Source organism: Eptesicus fuscus, chromosome 4 (genome assembly GCF_027574615.1).
Source record: "Eptesicus fuscus isolate TK198812 chromosome 4, DD_ASM_mEF_20220401, whole genome shotgun sequence".
Lineage (NCBI taxonomy): Eukaryota > Metazoa > Chordata > Mammalia > Chiroptera > Vespertilionidae > Eptesicus > Eptesicus fuscus.
In genome coordinates this window covers 81537810-81555500 of record NC_072476.1, presented here as the reverse complement: position 1 = coordinate 81555500, position 17691 = coordinate 81537810, and the positions used below count along the sequence as shown (strand labels likewise).

Genomic DNA, 17691 nt, shown 5'->3' with positions numbered 1-17691 from the left:
AGTGTGAAATCACTCTAAAACTTTTTACTTGTTACAATTTGTACATAAGGACATTATATTTAAAGTGATCACTTCAGAAAACTCAGATTTTTAAAATTCTGTCAACATTTGATGATGAACTGTCAGCTGACAGAACACATTTAACTTCTCTTTATCTCAGTTTATTACTCTTTTAGATTTTATATTAAGCATTACTGAGTAGTGGTTAATTGCAAAGAGTCTTACATGAATGAGGCCTTGATCAGAAAAAGAAATACATATGTTTTTTCTGGATAATCTATGTACTTCTTATTCCATCTGTAGGTATAAATCTTTTTATGTTTCTTTGGCAGGATTGTGTTTACTCTGGAATTTTATTTCTTATTCAGAAAGATAGTTTTAGTTGCTGCTGTTTTTTTCTTTTTATGTTTTTAATCCTTGGGTGATTATATACACTCCACCTAGGATACAGCTAAAAATTATTAAAAAGTTGTTGAAATAGGCTGGAGGTTAGATATTTTTTTTGTACTTTTAGTATCCTCTACAGTGAAAATATCCTATCTAATAAAGAGGGAATATGCTAATTGACCCTCACGCCATTGCAAAGATGGTGCCCACAGCCAACAAGGAGGGAATATGCTAATTGACTGCCCTGCCTTCAAAGATGGCAGCGCCCACAGCCAATAATGATGGAATATACTAATTGACTGCCACACCCTCAAAGATGGCAGCGCCCAGTCCCCTCAGCCCCGCCGGGGCGGCAGGTGGACCCGGCCACTCCATGCGCCTGCCTCCGAAGTCTCCCAGTCCCCGAAGCTCCCCAGCCACCCAGGGTCAGCCCGAGGCTCAGGTAACCAGGGCCGGCCGAGGCTTGGGCTGCCGGCAGTGGCAGCAGCAGAGGTGTGATGGGGCGTCGCCTTCCCCTGATCGTTGGGTCGCCTCCCACCCCTGAGGGCTCCCAGACTGTGAGAGGGGGCAGGCTGGGCTGAGGGACCCCCCCCTCCAGTGCATGAATTTTTATGCACTGGGCCTCTAGTTATAAAATTAACATTATCATTTATATGATAGAAGAAAATTCCAAAGGTACAATTTGAACCAAAGAAAGGTGGAGTTCAGATAGGATTGGATTATAATATTCTTGATAATCAAGACTTTGTTGTTCAATCTTTCATGTTCTTCATGTCATCACTAGTTACCAGATATGCTTGCAAGATATGCTGCTTGGCCCTTTAGAAAATTTTCCTGAAATTCCCCTTCCCCTAAATACATATAATATCTGGCCAAAAGGTATTTACTTCTGAAAAGTATAAAGAATGATAATATTTAAATTAAGGGAGATTGAAGCACATTTTATACTACAAAAAGAGAGCTAGTTCATGATTATCTGATCTTTAAAAATCATAACCTTTAAGAACTGTCTTTAAAATGAGTTTAATAAAAATGTTGCAAATCTAAGAAATGCAAAGTGTATAAAAATGTTAGCTCATGTAGGTAAGTTAGAATACATGTTAAGTTAGACTCCTTTGGTTATCTTTGAGGCCACTCTTAAGACACATTTCTCTTTTATCCTGGGAGCAATGAAAACCTTTATTTCAGATTATTCATAAGTATTCTGGGATTACATATCTATACCTATATTTCTTCCTATGTTTTTTGTCAGTATTTAAAGAATATGTTTTTCATAGCTGTTTTTTCATGCAATACAGTTACTTATTACATGGACAAGATTGGTAAATGAATTATTTTGTACATTTTTAATACTATATGACATGGTATGTCAGCTTCTGTTTTTTAATTGAGATATAGTTTACATATAGCATTATATTAGCTCTAGTGTACAATATAATGCTGCGCTATTTATATATTTCAAAATGAACAGCCCAATAAGTAGTTAACATCCATCACTACATATAGTTAAAAAATACTTTTTCTTGTGATGAGGATGTTTTAAGATCTATTCTCTTAGCAACTTTCAAATATACAATACAGTATTACTAACTATAGTCACCATGCTGTACATTATATCCTCATGACTTATTTATTTTATACCTGAAATTTTGTACCTTTTAACCACCTTCTATTTCATCCATCCCCTCACCTCTGGCAACTGCCAATCTGTTCTCTGTATTTGCGAGTTCAGTTTTTTAAAAATACTTCATATATAAGTGAGATCATATGGTATTTATTACTTCACTTAGTTCAACTTCAAAGTTTTTAAAAACAACTTTTTAAATTTTATTTCTCCCATTTCTATGTTTTTTCACTAATTTTTGTGTGAAAAGAAAGGACACATAGGAAATACTTTGTAAAATTTTATCCTCGGTTTCTATCACTTGACAGTAGATTTATTTGTATAAACACAACACTTCACTATATATATATATATTTCCTATCAAGCATATATATTTGGTTGTTCCCATATTTCTTTTTTCATACTGGTTATGTATATGAAAGCCAGTGAGAGAAACCAAAGGGAAAGACCTTTCTAAGGAATCTAGGACCAAACTTTTATAAATTTTAATACATTATGATAGGCCATGCTTTATTTTTATGTACTGATAGTTGATTGTCCAAACCAGAAAACTTTTAAAGGAATGTTGGATTCATGGAATGGCTCTTTAGCAACTTACAAGCAATTTTGTAATATATTTTATCCTAGAGACCCAGTGCACAAAATTCATGCACTAGTAGGGTTCCTAGTGGCTGCTGTCTGGCAGCTGGGGCCTCCCTCCCTTCCCCCCAGTCAGCTTGCCCCCTGGTCGAACTCCCAGAAGAACTCTGGTTGAGGGAATAATTTGCATACTACGCTTTTATTATATAGGACTAGAGGCCTGATGCATGAAATTCATGTAAGGGGCTTGGCCCCCGCCACTGCAGCGGCTGCCTCTGCCTCGGCCCCCAAAGATCATCCAGAAGGTCATCTTTGTCCAGAAGGTCATCTGGAAGGACGTCCGGTCTAATTAGCATATTATGCTTTTATTATTATAGATTGTATATAGATTTTATTATATGTTCTTTTAAGAAGTAGCTATTACCATTACTTTAGTAAACACTAAGCTGTAAAATATTGCAGTTTTTACAACAATGGAATATGTCTTTTAAGATATTTGCAGCTTTTTTTCAGCACTTAGTAATTTAACTAAAGAACTTGAAAGTGCTAACATTCTGTGAAAAATGAAAGGGATATGTTTCATTCAAATGATATGTTATCTTCTGCTATAGTTCCTTTTTGTGGCAGAAGACCTCCCTTTGTTCCATGATAAGGAACAATTTCATAAGGTGATAGGGAAGTAAACTAATAATATTCATGGGGGAGTCCAAGTCTGACCCAGGCCATAACTGCCCTCTACTCACCAGCTTAGGTGATCCAGTGAGCACTGACTCTGAGAGCATCGTCTTAATAAAATTGTAGAGTTATCCACTGGTAATTCTGGGGGCAACTTTTTAGTCCTCTCTCATGTCACTCCTAGGAAGTGAGGGGAATTGTCCCTAGCTTCTCAGGTGACAATTTGGAGTTGACATTTCCTCATACAACATAATTTAAAAGTGTACATAGTAATGTTATATTGATTTACAGATGAATCTTCCAAATTCAAAACAGTTCACAAGTTGGGAATTATATGTACCTTTGTTTTTTAATTTAATTCAGTATTAATTTGTCAGGATGCTGCTTTAAATGGCAAAGCCTCTCTTCCCTTTACTTCTTTTCATCTCTCAATTCTCTTTTCTTACACAGAGCTACCCCATAAAAGCATAACCTTGATAACCAATCTGGAGGGCTGGGTTGGACACCCTCTGGACCCTGTGGGCACTCTTTTCAGCAGCCTTATGGAAGCCTGCCACATGGACGATGAAAGCTTCCCTGGATTCTCCAATTTCACAGGTAAAAAACCTTGACATTGGTCTCGTGTGCCCTTTTCTCTAAACTCTGAATGGCAGTGGTCATTTTTCTTCACAGTTTATTTTATGAATCCATACAGTTAACAATATCTACAGCTAGCAAGAGAGCAAGGAAATAGGCACTCCGCTTTTCAGGCAGGCTCAGATTCGATAGTTGACAGCATGTGTAAAGAACCTTAGGAATATTTATTCTCTTCTAGTCAGTGGTTGTGCATCTAAGAATTTATTTGCATTTATGACTGTTTTCTAGCATAAAGATATAAAATAAGGATGTGCATAATGTGGGAGTGAGAAAGGATTGTCCCTTTGCTGCTCCCACGGTTGGGTGAGCTCAGAGGGTTTATTATCTCCCCTCCATATTGTCTTCATATTGTCTATTGTGGTGGTTACCTCCATGGATTATGGGTGACCCAAAACTCTATTGGGAGGGCAAAAGGTATGACTGTGAATGTGCTTTCCTTGGGAGTTCAGTGGCTGAAAGTTTGTTAAAGTTTCTAATGGAAACAGAGATAAGAGAATGCTCAGAGAATCATTACTATTGTGATAACTGATGACTTCTTTGATGACAAAAAGGCCCTTGAAATTGGGTTACATGTGTTGTATTCTCAACTGTTTTTGTTATAAATTTTAACATTGTGATAAACGTATGCAAACTTTCTTTATTGCGAGGCTTTTAAGAATTGGTAACTGTTGCAGTCATCATATAATTTTACACTTGTTTAATTAAAAGTTTTCTCATTAAGTATTCTTAGTATCTCTTCTTAGATTTATAGTTTTCTTTGGTGATTCATTTTCAATGGGAAAAATATTTGTAATATTCTATCCCCCAAAACATACACATCTAGTTATTCATTTAGAAAACATAATGGAAAGCTATGCTTGTTTTTTGGTCTTCTTGGAAGTAAGTCAATAATTCATTTACAAGTACTGGGTAAAATAAATATTTGTCCCTGAAAAAGTAGTTTCTGAACTCTGATTTCTTTTGTGACATTTTACAGAGAATATGGGACAGTGCAAATCTCTGGAATACCAGCATCTACCTGCACACAAATTCTTAGAAGAAGGGGAATCCTATTTAACTCTAGCTGTGGAGGTAGCCCTGATAGGGCTGGGACAGCAGCGTATCATGCCTGATGGGCTGTACACACAAGAAAAGGTTTGCCGGAATGAGGAACAGCTCATTTCCAAGCTTCAGGAAATTGAATTGGATGACACACTGGTGAAAATTTTTCGCAAGCAAGCAGTCTTCCTATTAGAAGGTAGTTTAATAATGAGTTTTCCCACTTATTTAGCCAATTTTATTTATGTTGGGAGTACTGTTTGAATGTATTTGGTATGGTGTTTATCCTGGTAGTATGGTCAGTGAGTGTTCATTATCCAATTATGGTATTACTTAATAAAAAAATACATATGTTAAGATTTATATCACTTTATTTAGGTGGTCACATAGGATAGCCTATTAGAAATGAGCCCCATTTAATGCCATCAGCTCTGAAAAGGACTGTTTTTATTTTAGCTTGTTGTTCCTGAGATAAATGCAAGTTTGATATTTAGTGAGCTGTTGCTGGTAGCCATATTCCTCTTTGCTGGATCAATTAAATAATAAAATGGAAATTGATTGGCATTCCTCTGAATTATTGGCTATTACATGACGTCTGGGTTTTGAATATGTCATTTGCACGTGCTAACAAAGGATTGAAAGCTGCAGGAGTGGATCTCCACTGTGCTGAGTAATTATTTCAGAGAATTCATTAGGATTACATTCAGCAAGTTAAAGTTTCATAGACCCTCTAAGGCAAAGCCTAATTTTCTTTTTTTCATAAGGTTAAGAGCTAAAGTGCCTAACAAATTTGGCTGGCATTATTTTAACACTCTTTTGTGTGGTTTTTTCCTTGAAAAGACTAAGTGTAATTAGTATGGTAGCCTAATCTTTTGTGTAAATTTAAGTGATGTCTATTGATAAAAATGACTTCTATCTCTCAAGTACATGTTTGTCATTATTATGGGATTCCCTCTGATTGATAGGCTCATAAAAGTGTGCTGTCTTCGTCTTATATTCAGAACTATTACATATGGGGAAGGGATTTAGAGAAAATAGCATTTCAAAACCTCTTTTATTTTTCCAAAGCTAAAGATCTATTTGAAAGAAAATATTTTCATCAGTACATTATACACATTTTAGAAATGCATTCTAAAGAGAAAATGTTTTTAATAGCCTGCTTAATTTTGGTAAAAATTCCTAATATTAACTTTTTGAAGCACTTTGCTAAAGTTTTTTTTTTTCTTCTTCTTCTAAACATAAAAGCCTATCTTGGCAAATTTCAAGTGATCTTGATTCTTTCATTACTGTTTTCTTTTACTTTCCTCTCATAATTTCTTTTGAGATAAGCAAAATCATTAGCCACAAGCTTTTTTTATGCTGTCACTGGCTCTTAGTAACTGGCTTTTGGTTTCCAATATATTGAAGGGTAGGAAGAGGGTGTGTGCTTTTCAGTCTTGAGGTTGTCTGATATCTGTTTACCATTTACCTTCTTAAATGTTCTCCATGTTCATTACTCATGAATAATTTTTAACTGTCTTAGTCTTTGATTAGTTCATATACCTCCCCATTAAATATTTTTATAAGAACTGTGCCTGATGAAGAGTGTTGTTGACTCATCCCTGCTTGGCCCACAAAGAGTGGGTGGTGCAGGACAGGAAACAGTCTAACAGGAAAGAAGAGAAAGGGACCCTTTCTGTCAGCTCCAGAAGATAGGCACTTCACGGTTGAGCTGACTGCGCTGGGCACCAACTTATTTATGCATCAGTGTACTCCAGGAATTTCAGGGGTGCAATAGTTAGCAGACTCAGATAGCGGAAAAGCACTTCTGGGGAACTTACTACCAAATTTCAGTCTTTCATTATTCAATACACTGATTATTGAATTACACTGATTATTAAACCACAGATAATTCGGTGATACCCAACTGAATGTTTTGCTTGTTGGTAAGTGTCATAACAAAGTACTGATTATGCATTCTGGCTTTTCCTGCATAGTGAATAGGTAGCTTGATGGTTTAAGGGAAACATTGGAATGAAATGGAAGAGACATGAAGAAAATAGTCTACAAATTTGCTATATTTAGTTCTTAAGTAAAATAGAGTTGTTGTCTTAGTCTTTTGAGGCTCCCAAAGCAGAATACTACAGACTGGGTGGCTTAAGCAGTCGAAATTTACTCCTCATAGTTCTGGAGGCTGAAAAATGTAAGGTCAGGTGTTGGCCAGTACAGTTTCTGGTGAGGTTCCTCTTCCTGGCTCAGAGATAGCTGCCTGAGAGAAGGTGCATGCATGCGAGCGCTAGCTCTCTGCTGTCTCTTCCTATAAGGGCATTAATCCTATTGGATCAGGGCCCCACCCTCTGACCTCATTTAACCTTGGTTGTCTTTATGAAGGCTCTTTCTCCAAATACAGTCACATTGGGAGCTGGGACTTTGACAACGAGCTTGAGGTGGGAGATAACGAGCTTTCAGTTCATAATAAAAACCTAAATAATTTGGACTCATTATATGAACTAAAGGTCAAACTATAATGCTATTTCAACTTTTGAAGAATATTAGATCACTAAAGCATTTTTAAATATCTTAAACACAAGAAAAAGATGAATAGGTTTGGTAAAATTAGAAATATAGGATGGATTTTAATTTACCTAGGTTAAAAAAAATGGTGTTTACTATATGATTTTTCAAGTACTTAGAACGAATAATTCAAAAATGCTAATGAAATTTTAAAATAACCTTTATTAAAAATTATCTATAATATGTAGCGTTCCTATCCCATGTTCAGTGCAGTAACTCCTCTCACCATTTCTTCTGAACTGCATTTCTTGCATTTTAAACTCTTCACCAGACTGATTTTTCTCAGGGAAAACAAATGCATTATGTCCTTTGAGCAGTAGTGTCATGGTTCATAATTCTAGAAATCATGAAACAGTTTTTACCCAAAGGTGACATGGAAACTAATTTATTACACAGTTTACAGTAACTAAACCTCAAGGTACGTAAGTGGAAAGAAGTTGAACTAACCACTGTGGTTTCCTTTCAAAATTTAAAATCTGTATTGCCCTTCCTAGGGCAGCATTCAGAGAGCACAGGGGAAGTCAGCTCTGCCACCAGCCCTGTCATAGCTTACTATGAAATGAGTTCTGGCTGCTTCTGTGTAATTTTGCTTTTAAAATTGGTCTTTTGGAGCCCAAAATGTGGTAAATTTTCAGTTACTTTAATTTTTTTCTTCTGCCTATGGTGAGTATCAAATGGGTAACTATTCTGTTATTATTAATCACTTTCTGAGAATTTATTTCTGCTTATTAGAAGCAACAATGTTTAAAGTCTTTGTATTGGGATTTGTGGTTCAGAATCCTCCCCAACCCTCCAGAGCACTCTTTTCCAGAAACCCAGCTTGTCTGTGCCCCTGGGACTGAGGGACCAGGCACAGGTTCCAAAGTTAAGCTGCAGAGTCATCTGTGCATTTGAAAATCTGGATGCTGGGACATACAGGTGTACAGAGGATGTTTCTTGAATTCAGTGAGGTTTTATACATTGGAAGGTTTCTTTCTCCAAAGCAGTTAAAACGTGGAAAAGCTCTGCCCTTTAGCTCTTTGATTCTCATTTCAGCTGTGGTGCAGTTGAGGGATTGTTCCTGAAGTAAATTTGACATTGAATACTATAGCCTATAGAATCATTTTTTACTAAGAATCTGTATTCCTTCTACTGTGCCACTTAGATCAGCGGTCACCAACCTTTCAAACCTCGCGGACCACCGGTTGATGACCACTGCTCCAAAGGTTTCCTCAAACCAGCGGTCGCCAATCTTTCGGACCACCGGTTGGCAACCACTGACTTAGATTACATTCTTAACCAGATTAGCTTGTATATGTTATAACTTTACATAACAGTTTTAAGATATACTTTACAAGAAGTCTTAGTTCCTTTTTTAGGAATGTAAAATGTGTATGCTCTCTTCCCACAGCCGGACCATATAGTGGTTTAGGCGAAATAATCCATCGGGAGAGCGTTCCAATGCACACATTTGCCAAGTATCTCTTCACCTCTCTCCTACCTCATGATGCTGAATTGGCATACAAAATTGCACTGAGAGCAATGCGGTACGTATTCACAGCCCAGCCGGGCAGATGCAATCCAAATTCCCCCCTGGGAGGAATGGCTGTTCACTGATTTCTCATTCATTCGTGTTTCTTGTAGGCAGCAGAAAATCTAAAGAACATATTTATTTATATGTTTCTTGGATTGTGTAGTGGTTTGTTCATGGGCCGTGGGCTTGTTTGACTTCTGGTTAAAAGTAAAGGAAGATGGTATCCTTGACTGCTGTCTTACCCTGTGCTCCAGTGGAGGGTGACGGGGCTGGGACTGTTTCTAGTGCTGAATGCATCACTAGGAGAGCAGATCCTGGTCTGCCAGGATCTGCCCCCCTCAGCACTGACTGCTGCCATCTCCTCTCCAGTCCCTCCTCTTCAGCAATAACAATTAGAGTATGTTCTCTGCCACTCACCTTTCTGTTTTCACTTCTCTTTTAAAAGTCAATTCACCAGATAATTATTTTTATTGCAAATCTGTTCTTGGTGAATATTTTTTAGTGACTTCAAGATTGTATTTGTCAGTCTTATTTGTAGCCTATTATGCTTTAAAGACCTGAAAGGAATATCTACCTTTCTTAAAACATGAGCTTTTTCTTTTAAAAAAAAAATTAAAGCACTTCTATGTTAAAGTGCAGATTAAACCTCATTATAGTCGCCTAAAGACAAACCATGAACATAACCTAAAAGCTTGAGGTGCCAGAGAATAGTTTGATCCCATAGAAACTTTTTATCAAAGATTCCATGTCTGCAACCAGTATAGTGGGTTCAAAATCAAGCTCTTGCCTTTTTATGTGTGTAGCTCGTCTCTCAGAGGCCTTTTTTGGTGCAGTGATAAGGGTGTGTGTGTACCTATGTGTCAGTGTGTTCTGAGGCTGACATCTTTCCATTTCACATGCTTCCCTTGTCAATGTGAAGCTTCATTTACCTACTAGAGAAACCTTATAAATTCTCTTGTCTATTTTTAAAATACCAAAAAAATAAATTTAAAACTAACATAAGCAAAAGTTTCCCACCAAATTATTTTATACCACTTGGTTTGTATTTTAACCAGTTTTAACTGCCATGTGTCCAAAGAAGCTTTTATCTCACTTGCCATCTATAGACGCTTATGGCGTACAAAGGGTTAAAGCACACTTATTAGTAAGTTCCTATTCCCATGTTTGGAAGCCGAGAGTTGTCAGATAAAGACAGACGCTCAGCTCTATACCTATTCAAATCTGAGAGTTGTGCTCTGTGTAAAAGGAAGGATGCTAATGTTATGATGCCACCAGATGCAATTGCTCTGACATTGTAAAGTTTAAGAGGAAAATAGCATAAGGTTTCTCTATGGGTCTGGCTTATGCTAAAGCTGACACTCAGATATTCATTTATGATTGTGCTAGATTGCTGCCCAGGCAGTTTGTTCACGGGATACTAGAAGGGCACAAGGGAATTGCTTTCCCACCTCTTCTCTTCTACCTGCCACCATCCCCCTGCCAAAGGACTTCGTGGTGGGACCTCCTAGAGCATCTCAGGGCAGCCATGGGAACAGGAAGGGAGAGAGACCTGTAGCTTACTTGCTTCTTAGTCCTTCTGGAAGTAGGCGTGGTGGGCTGGAGAAGAGTGTTTTCAGCACTCATTTTCTCATCTTTCCAGGGGTGTCGACTAGTTTCTTCTACAACAACTCTGGAAAGATCTGCCTGTTAATTACAGGAATATTCTGGGTGTTTTGTTGTTGTTTATTAAACTAAAGAGCAACCCCACCAAAATGCTTATTACTTAATTGCCTACCTTGCCATCCTCTAATGCTAACATCTCTTTGTCCCTAGATAAAGGGAAAAGATAATGAGGCATTTGATTTACCAGAGCAGTACCTGCTCTTAGATGGGGCCCCAAGGCCAGCCTCAGACCCTGACCCTGCTAACTCCTCTTGATCCCCAGCTCTTATTCTGTAGTTCCTAATACTGGTGTACTTGAGTGAAGATCAGTGTTTTGGTGATTATAAAGAAATTATTTCCGTTATAGCTACTATACTAATCTCTTTGGCAGTTATGTTTGGAGACAATCACTAAGCATGTGCTTTGTTTTTAATAATTATTCTTTACTTTTCAACATATTAATCAAAGATTGATTGAAATGGGAACATACACGGAATTTATATGAGACTGTCAAGGACAAATACTTGGATAATATGCATTCATCATCTTCTGATATATATGATAGAACCTATTTTAACTATAAATGCCTGAAGGAATAAGGAACTTATTTTTTAGAAAGTATGAGTAATGGAAAGGGAGTCTTTTTTTTTTTTTTACTTCCCCTCTTATGTTGTGTTTTAGTAAGTTAAGCATATACATCTCAGTTATCCACCAATCCCTGACTGTTGTAATCTAAGTCTTAATATCCACTTCACTGTTAGTTTTCTCTTGATTTCTATTTTTTAATGAGTGGTAAGATTCAAAAACTTTAAAGTAGGTAAACGTCAAGACTGATTTTCATACTTCATTATTACATATCTTAATTTCTATGAATTGTGCAATTTTCTGAATGATGTTAAAGAAAGGAAATCTCTTAGGTTTAGATAATGAGTAATTAACAAGATGACTTTGGCATCCAGACAGCAGAGTGTAGCTGTACCAGCTCCTCCTGCACAAGGACTGACCGGTTCTCCCAACACCTACCCACTCCCCTGGCTATAGGCTATTCCCCGTGGCAAAGGTGATAGATGAGTGATAACCAGGAGCCACCTACCGTCTCTTCTTGTTACAGGTTACTAGTATTGGAATCTGCTGCTCCAGCAGGAGACCTCACCCGCCCACACCACATTGCGTCAGTTGTTCCCAACCGATACCCTCGCTGGTTCACTTTAAGCCACATAGAATCCCAGCAGTGTGAGCTGGCATCCACCATGCTAACTGCAGCCAAAGGTATTGGATTGTCCTGAGGCCTCATGATTATTTTGTTAGTTTGCCTTTTTGTTTAAGGGTCATGTTTGCTGTCAGATTCTTAGTAGTGGTGCTAATGTTGGGTTGTAGGGGATACTTTTCATTAGTGTTAGCTTATGGGGCAAAATAGGTGCTGCTCATTTGAGCCTGGCATTTTCCTCATTTAACTGCATCATTAAACCTGTTGCTGGCAAAGTTTAGGTTTAGTTGCCATGCTGTGTGAGTGATGGTTGAGATTCAGAAGGAGATTGAAAAGTTCAGTTACATTTTTTTCTCTCCCTGAAATACTCACCAAACATATATATAAGTAGGAACTAGGAGAGCTATTTGTTATCTCGTGTTGGTCCTGGGTCACATGTGTTTTTAGTCATTGAGAGTTTGTCTCAGTGTTTCTTTTGGGTGAAACTGAAATTCATTGACATGGCAGTAACTTAAGTTATAATATCTGTGCCATCTGTGAACATTTCAGGGAAATTAACTTGTGCTTTATGTTTATTTTGTTTCCTTTTTACTTCCCTTTGGATGTGTGTGTTTGGTATGATATTTTTTGTTTGTTTTTATTTTGCTTTGATTTGATTGGATTTGGTTTGGTTTGGTTTTTCCTTGTTCATTGCAGGCGATGTTCGGAGGCTGGAAACAGTATTAGAATCCATCCAGAAAAACATTCACTCCTCATCCCACATCTTCAAGCTTGCCCAGGATGCATTTAAAATAGCAACTCTCATGGACACTTTGCCAGACATCACTCTTTTGAAAGTGTCTCTGGAGCTGGGCCTGCAGGTATGTGACTAATGGTCTTCCTGGGATACCAACAACTGCTAAATAAAGACAGCATCTTGAGGTTGTTTCTGTTTGCTTATTTGGATTTTTTTAGTGCAGGTAAATGAGTTGGGTGCACAAGTCTGTTAGACTTTCGGGAGAGCACTGTGCTTCAGAGCTGAGGTCATTTCCCCTGAACCAGGTACTGCCTGAGGTGCAGGGGGCTGCATTGACATTTAGAAGGCTGATTTGATATGTGTCTTTCAAATAAAAAAAATCATTTTCTTAATTATAGCCTTAACGGCACCTTTTCTCCTTTAATGAATGGAGAAGAATTATTGCTCATTAGGGCCTTAAATAAAGCTATCATGTATAATAAAGATTCAATTGTTAGGGGTAAATTTTTAGAGGAAGTATGAATTTTTATTGATGTTTGCATTTTCATAATAGATGGGTAGTTCTAGCTCTTTTTTTTTTTTTAATTTAATCCTCATCCAAAGAGGGGGAGGGTATTTTTTCCATGATTTTTAGAGAAAGTGGAAGGGAGGAGGTTAGAGGGGGAGAGAGAGAAAGAGAGAGAGAGGAGAAAGAGAGACAGATAGGCGTTGATGTGAGAGAGAGAGATATCAACTGGTTGAACCTGCAGTCAAGGTACATGTCCTTGACCAGGAATCGGACCTTTGGGCCACAGGCTGACACTCTAACAACTAAGCAACCAGCCAAGGCACTCTTTTTTATAACCCTGAGAAATTAGGTAAAGAAGGAGTGATGAAGCCAGGGGCCAGTTTCAGCATTCAGCAAGCCGCTTAGACATATTACCCAGGACATTTTCAGTTAGTTATGCCAATAGATGTTTGCTTTCTTATAGTTTCTGAAAAGATTACTGTATAAACCCGGAACTGTAAAGTTTATATTTCTACTTTTCTCGGGAAATCTCTGTATACATTTGTGGGTTTTTTTTCCCCCCTCCTTGAAAACCAGTGAAATAAATTTTCATCCTCTAGTTACCTAAAGTATGGGGAATGGAATACCCTGATTAGATGACTAACCTGGTTTTCTAGTTAGGGATTCTCCTTACAGTAATTAATAAAGTTTAAAGAATTGTATTACAAGAAAATGCAGTTACCATATATAGAACTGTACAAGCAGAAGTTATAGGAGATTGATTGCATTTAAACAATAAAATGACATTTTAAAAGTTTCTTTATAAAAATAAATTCTGGTTATTTGGCTTATTTCTTTTGTCTCTTAAAGGTATGATGCAGAAAAAACACACACATTAATACAAGTTTTCCAGGTATTTGGAATCCTGGCAGATTTGGGGGATAAATGGCAGGTTACTGAGAGTTTCCTCCCTGCCTCATTCCTTGTAGGACACAGGAAGAAATCCCACAGGGCCTTTCCAAGGCTTTAGGAGGTTACATGTCTAGATTTTCTGAATCTTAAAAAATGGGGGAAATAGGAACAAAGGGATATTTTAACTTGGGGTCACTTATTAGAAAGTGAAAAACAAAATCAGATCACTAATGATGCCAAAGATGATTTCTTTCCATGGACCTGAGGTTATCTTCATACTTGCCAGACAAGAGAACCAGAGACTGAAATAATGACTAAAATACCTCTGCCATCTGAGGGTTTGTAATCAGAATTACTTCAGGGGAGCCTCAGAAATCTAAAACCATGGAATGTTAAATCTGGGGAGGAGATGAGGCCTGGACTGTGTTTAATGCTTCAGCCCAGGCCTCTTATTTTGCAGATGAGAAAAGTGATTGAGTGACTTGCCCAGGATGCCGCATCTGGTCAGTCGACCCACCAGGAGTAGAGTGTGGACCTCCTGCCTCTCGGGCTGGGACAAGGCTGGGAGAGCCATGGACAAATTCATATGCAGAGCTTGCTCTAAATATGGCTCTCCGTCCTCCTGCTAATGGGGGGGTGCCTTGTAGTTATACCTTGGAATGAATTGTTTTATATTTCCACTGACTTGGGATAATCTTCCAGAACATTTTATTTTCCTATCTTTCTTTATAGGTTATGCGAATGACACTGTCAACCTTAAATTGGCGACGGCGGGAGATGGTCAGATGGCTGGTAACATGTGCTACTGAAGTGGGTAGGTAAACTCTGGAGGAGTAGCTTCCCCAGATCCCTCCTGTCAGATTTAACTCCTCAGTTACAGGTACAAAATCTTCTTCCCTCTTTCACCTTGACTTTTCCAAGGCTCCTGCCGCTCCAGCAACCACCAGGGGCTCCCTTCCCTCCATCCTTCAGTTGTATACACTTGCATTGCCCCTCTTCCAAACTGTCAATATGTGGGGCTCCAAACTCACTAAAATGGAATAGGTCAGTGAGAAAACACTTTTTATCCAGTTGGTCTGTCACTATTAAGGTGCTTTTAGTAAATTTTTGTGATAATCAGGTTTACAATTTTATATTAAAGGATTCCAGCGTGAATCCTTGGTGGATTGGAGCCCACCTTTGAAACTAACTTGAGACTGGATTAGTGCTTCAGTCCATTTCAGTAAAAATGATATAGTTGCCTATTTGCTCGGAGTGTTTTCTTCATCATCTCAGGACTTGTCATGGTGCCCAGCAGAGAAATGACCACTGGGTATGGTACACGTGAGCTCTCAGATGTGTGAGATATTGTAGCTAGCCCTAAGAAGATCCCCCAAGCTGCAATTTGTGGGACCTTTTAGCCACCTGCTTCCCCTCTGCAGCAGTAAGTCAGTGCTGAAAAAACTACATTCCCAGCAGAAGTGCCAACACCAACAAAATGGTGGCTGTTGAAAATATATGTTGGTTCAACTGTCTTTCTTTCTTCCTGTTTGCATCAGAAAAGGACACATACCTCTTGCTGAGAGGACACCACCACCTCAGTATTTAGATACTGACACAGCAGATACTGTAAAGTCATTCTTGTTATTCTTCTTTTATTAATTCATGATGGTTTGTTATTTTGAGAAAAGGTAAATTGGTCTCAATATAAAAATTATGTTTAGATTATTGATGTGATGCTTAAGAACTGCCACACAATTCCCCTTCCTCTGCACTAAAATATATGCCTAATTTCTCTCTGCAATTTAGTACTTACTCTTTAAACATTCACCTTTAGGACTTTTCTACAGCTGAGGCATATTGGGTCTGTATACTTAAAATGGTTATTTTCAAGTGCTTGTCAGCCATTTCCAACATCTGTGTCATCTGTAGGTCTGCTTCTGTTGAAGTTTTTCTCTTGATTATGGGTCACATTTTCCTGCTTTGTGTGTCCTAATCATTTTATATCGTGTGTATTTTAAACTTACACACAAATACACATGTACACCACATAAAAACTACCTATTTTGTTGGGGGTTGTGGTTTTTCTGAGAAAAACTATAGATTCTGTAGTGGGTATCTGGCAGGAGGCCCCAGTGAACTGGAACTCATTAGCAAAGAGCCATTGTGTGAAATGGCAAGCAGCACAGTGCAAATACCAGCTACCGAGAGGATTAGTTCTGTATTACAGGAAGTGCATGTTCCTTTCAGGCACTTCACTGAATAACAATCCATAATAACCTTATTCTAAAAGGTTGCTCCCAGGCACATTGCCTTATAGGATTTTCTGGCCTAGCTCATGTCTGGTGATAGTTAACAACGTAAGCATTGATTACAAAGTGAGAATAAGGCCAGACCTCTAGGCAGCATCCTTGTCAGTAATAAGGCTTCTCTGTGTTCCTTGCAGGTGTTTATGCCCTGGACAGCATCATGCAGAGCTGGTTTACGCTTTTTACTCCCACCGAGGCCACAAGTATAGTTGCAACCACCGTAATGTCCAACAGCACCATTGTCCGCCTCCACCTGGACTGCCATCAGCAGGAAAAGCTGGCCAGCAGTGCCCGGACACTCGCATTGCAGTGTGCCATGAAGGACCCTCAGAACTGCGCCCTCTCTGCGCTGACCCTGTGTGAAAAGGATCACATAGCCTTTGAGACGGCGTACCAAATTGTTCTCGATGCTGCTACAACCGGCATGAGCTATACCCAGCTCTTCACGATAGCACGGTACATGGAGCACCGCGGGTACCCCATGAGGGCCTACAAGCTGGCCACCCTGGCCATGACCCATCTCAACCTGAGCTACAATCAGGACACGCACCCTGCCATTAATGACGTTTTGTGGGCCTGTGCGCTCAGCCACTCCCTCGGTAAAAATGAGCTTGCAGCTATAATACCTCTGGTGGTCAAGAGTGTCAAGTGTGCAACGGTACTGTCAGACATTTTGCGCAGGTGCACTCTGACCACTCCTGGCATGGTGGGACTTCATGGAAGGAGGAACTCTGGTAAGCTCATGTCACTGGACAAAGCCCCCTTGAGGCAGCTCCTGGATGCCACGATTGGGGCCTACATCAACACAACGCACTCGCGACTCACCCACATCAGTCCTCGGCACTATAGTGAGTTTATAGAGTTCCTCAGCAAGGCCCGAGAGACCTTCTTAATGGCGCATGACGGACACATTCAGTTTACGCAGTTTATTGACAACCTGAAACAAATCTACAAAGGCAAAAAGAAACTGATGATGTTGGTTCGGGAGAGGTTTGGTTGATAGAACTTGTATGAATGGGGTGGGGGTGGGGGTGGGAGGGATGGTTTGTTTTTACTTGAGCCTGCCTTTGTATCCTTTTTAACTTAAAGAACAGAGCCACACCGGTATTATATGTGTATAGTTCTATTGCGTTTGCAGACTAAATTGTCATGTTGTGAAAGTTTGTGTGTTCTTAATTTTCTCTTCCCTTTCTCTTCTTTCCTTTTATTTTATTATATTTTTTAAATTTTTTTTTTTTTTTTTTTTTTTGTATGAGAGAGACGTTAAAAAGGTTTGGTTTACACTGAGTATATGTTGTCAAGTGGCAAAAGTCCACATAGCTCTCCTGTTTTCTGTATACGTTCACAGCCTCAAAAAAAAAATAATTGAAATGGCTTTAAAAACCAAACAGAACACCTCCATCCTGTGATAAGTA

The 17691-nt window shown here is 38.7% G+C and overlaps 1 protein-coding gene across 1 annotated transcript in view; it reads left to right on the top strand.

Annotated features, from left to right (window-relative positions):
• The window catches only part of ZSWIM6 (zinc finger SWIM-type containing 6), a 191677-nt gene extending 174392 nt beyond the window's left edge, over positions 1–17285 (top strand). Inside the window, exons 8-14 of the mRNA XM_054715228.1 lie at positions 3716–3862; positions 4878–5138; positions 8883–9018; positions 11758–11915; positions 12550–12713; positions 14721–14802; positions 16414–17285. Coding sequence (XP_054571203.1) covers positions 3716–3862; positions 4878–5138; positions 8883–9018; positions 11758–11915; positions 12550–12713; positions 14721–14802; positions 16414–17276 — 1811 coding nt within the window. The 3' untranslated portion in view covers positions 17277–17285. The remainder of the gene's footprint in view (positions 1–3715; positions 3863–4877; positions 5139–8882; positions 9019–11757; positions 11916–12549; positions 12714–14720; positions 14803–16413) is intronic.
• Positions 17286–17691: the final 406 nt, after the last annotated feature.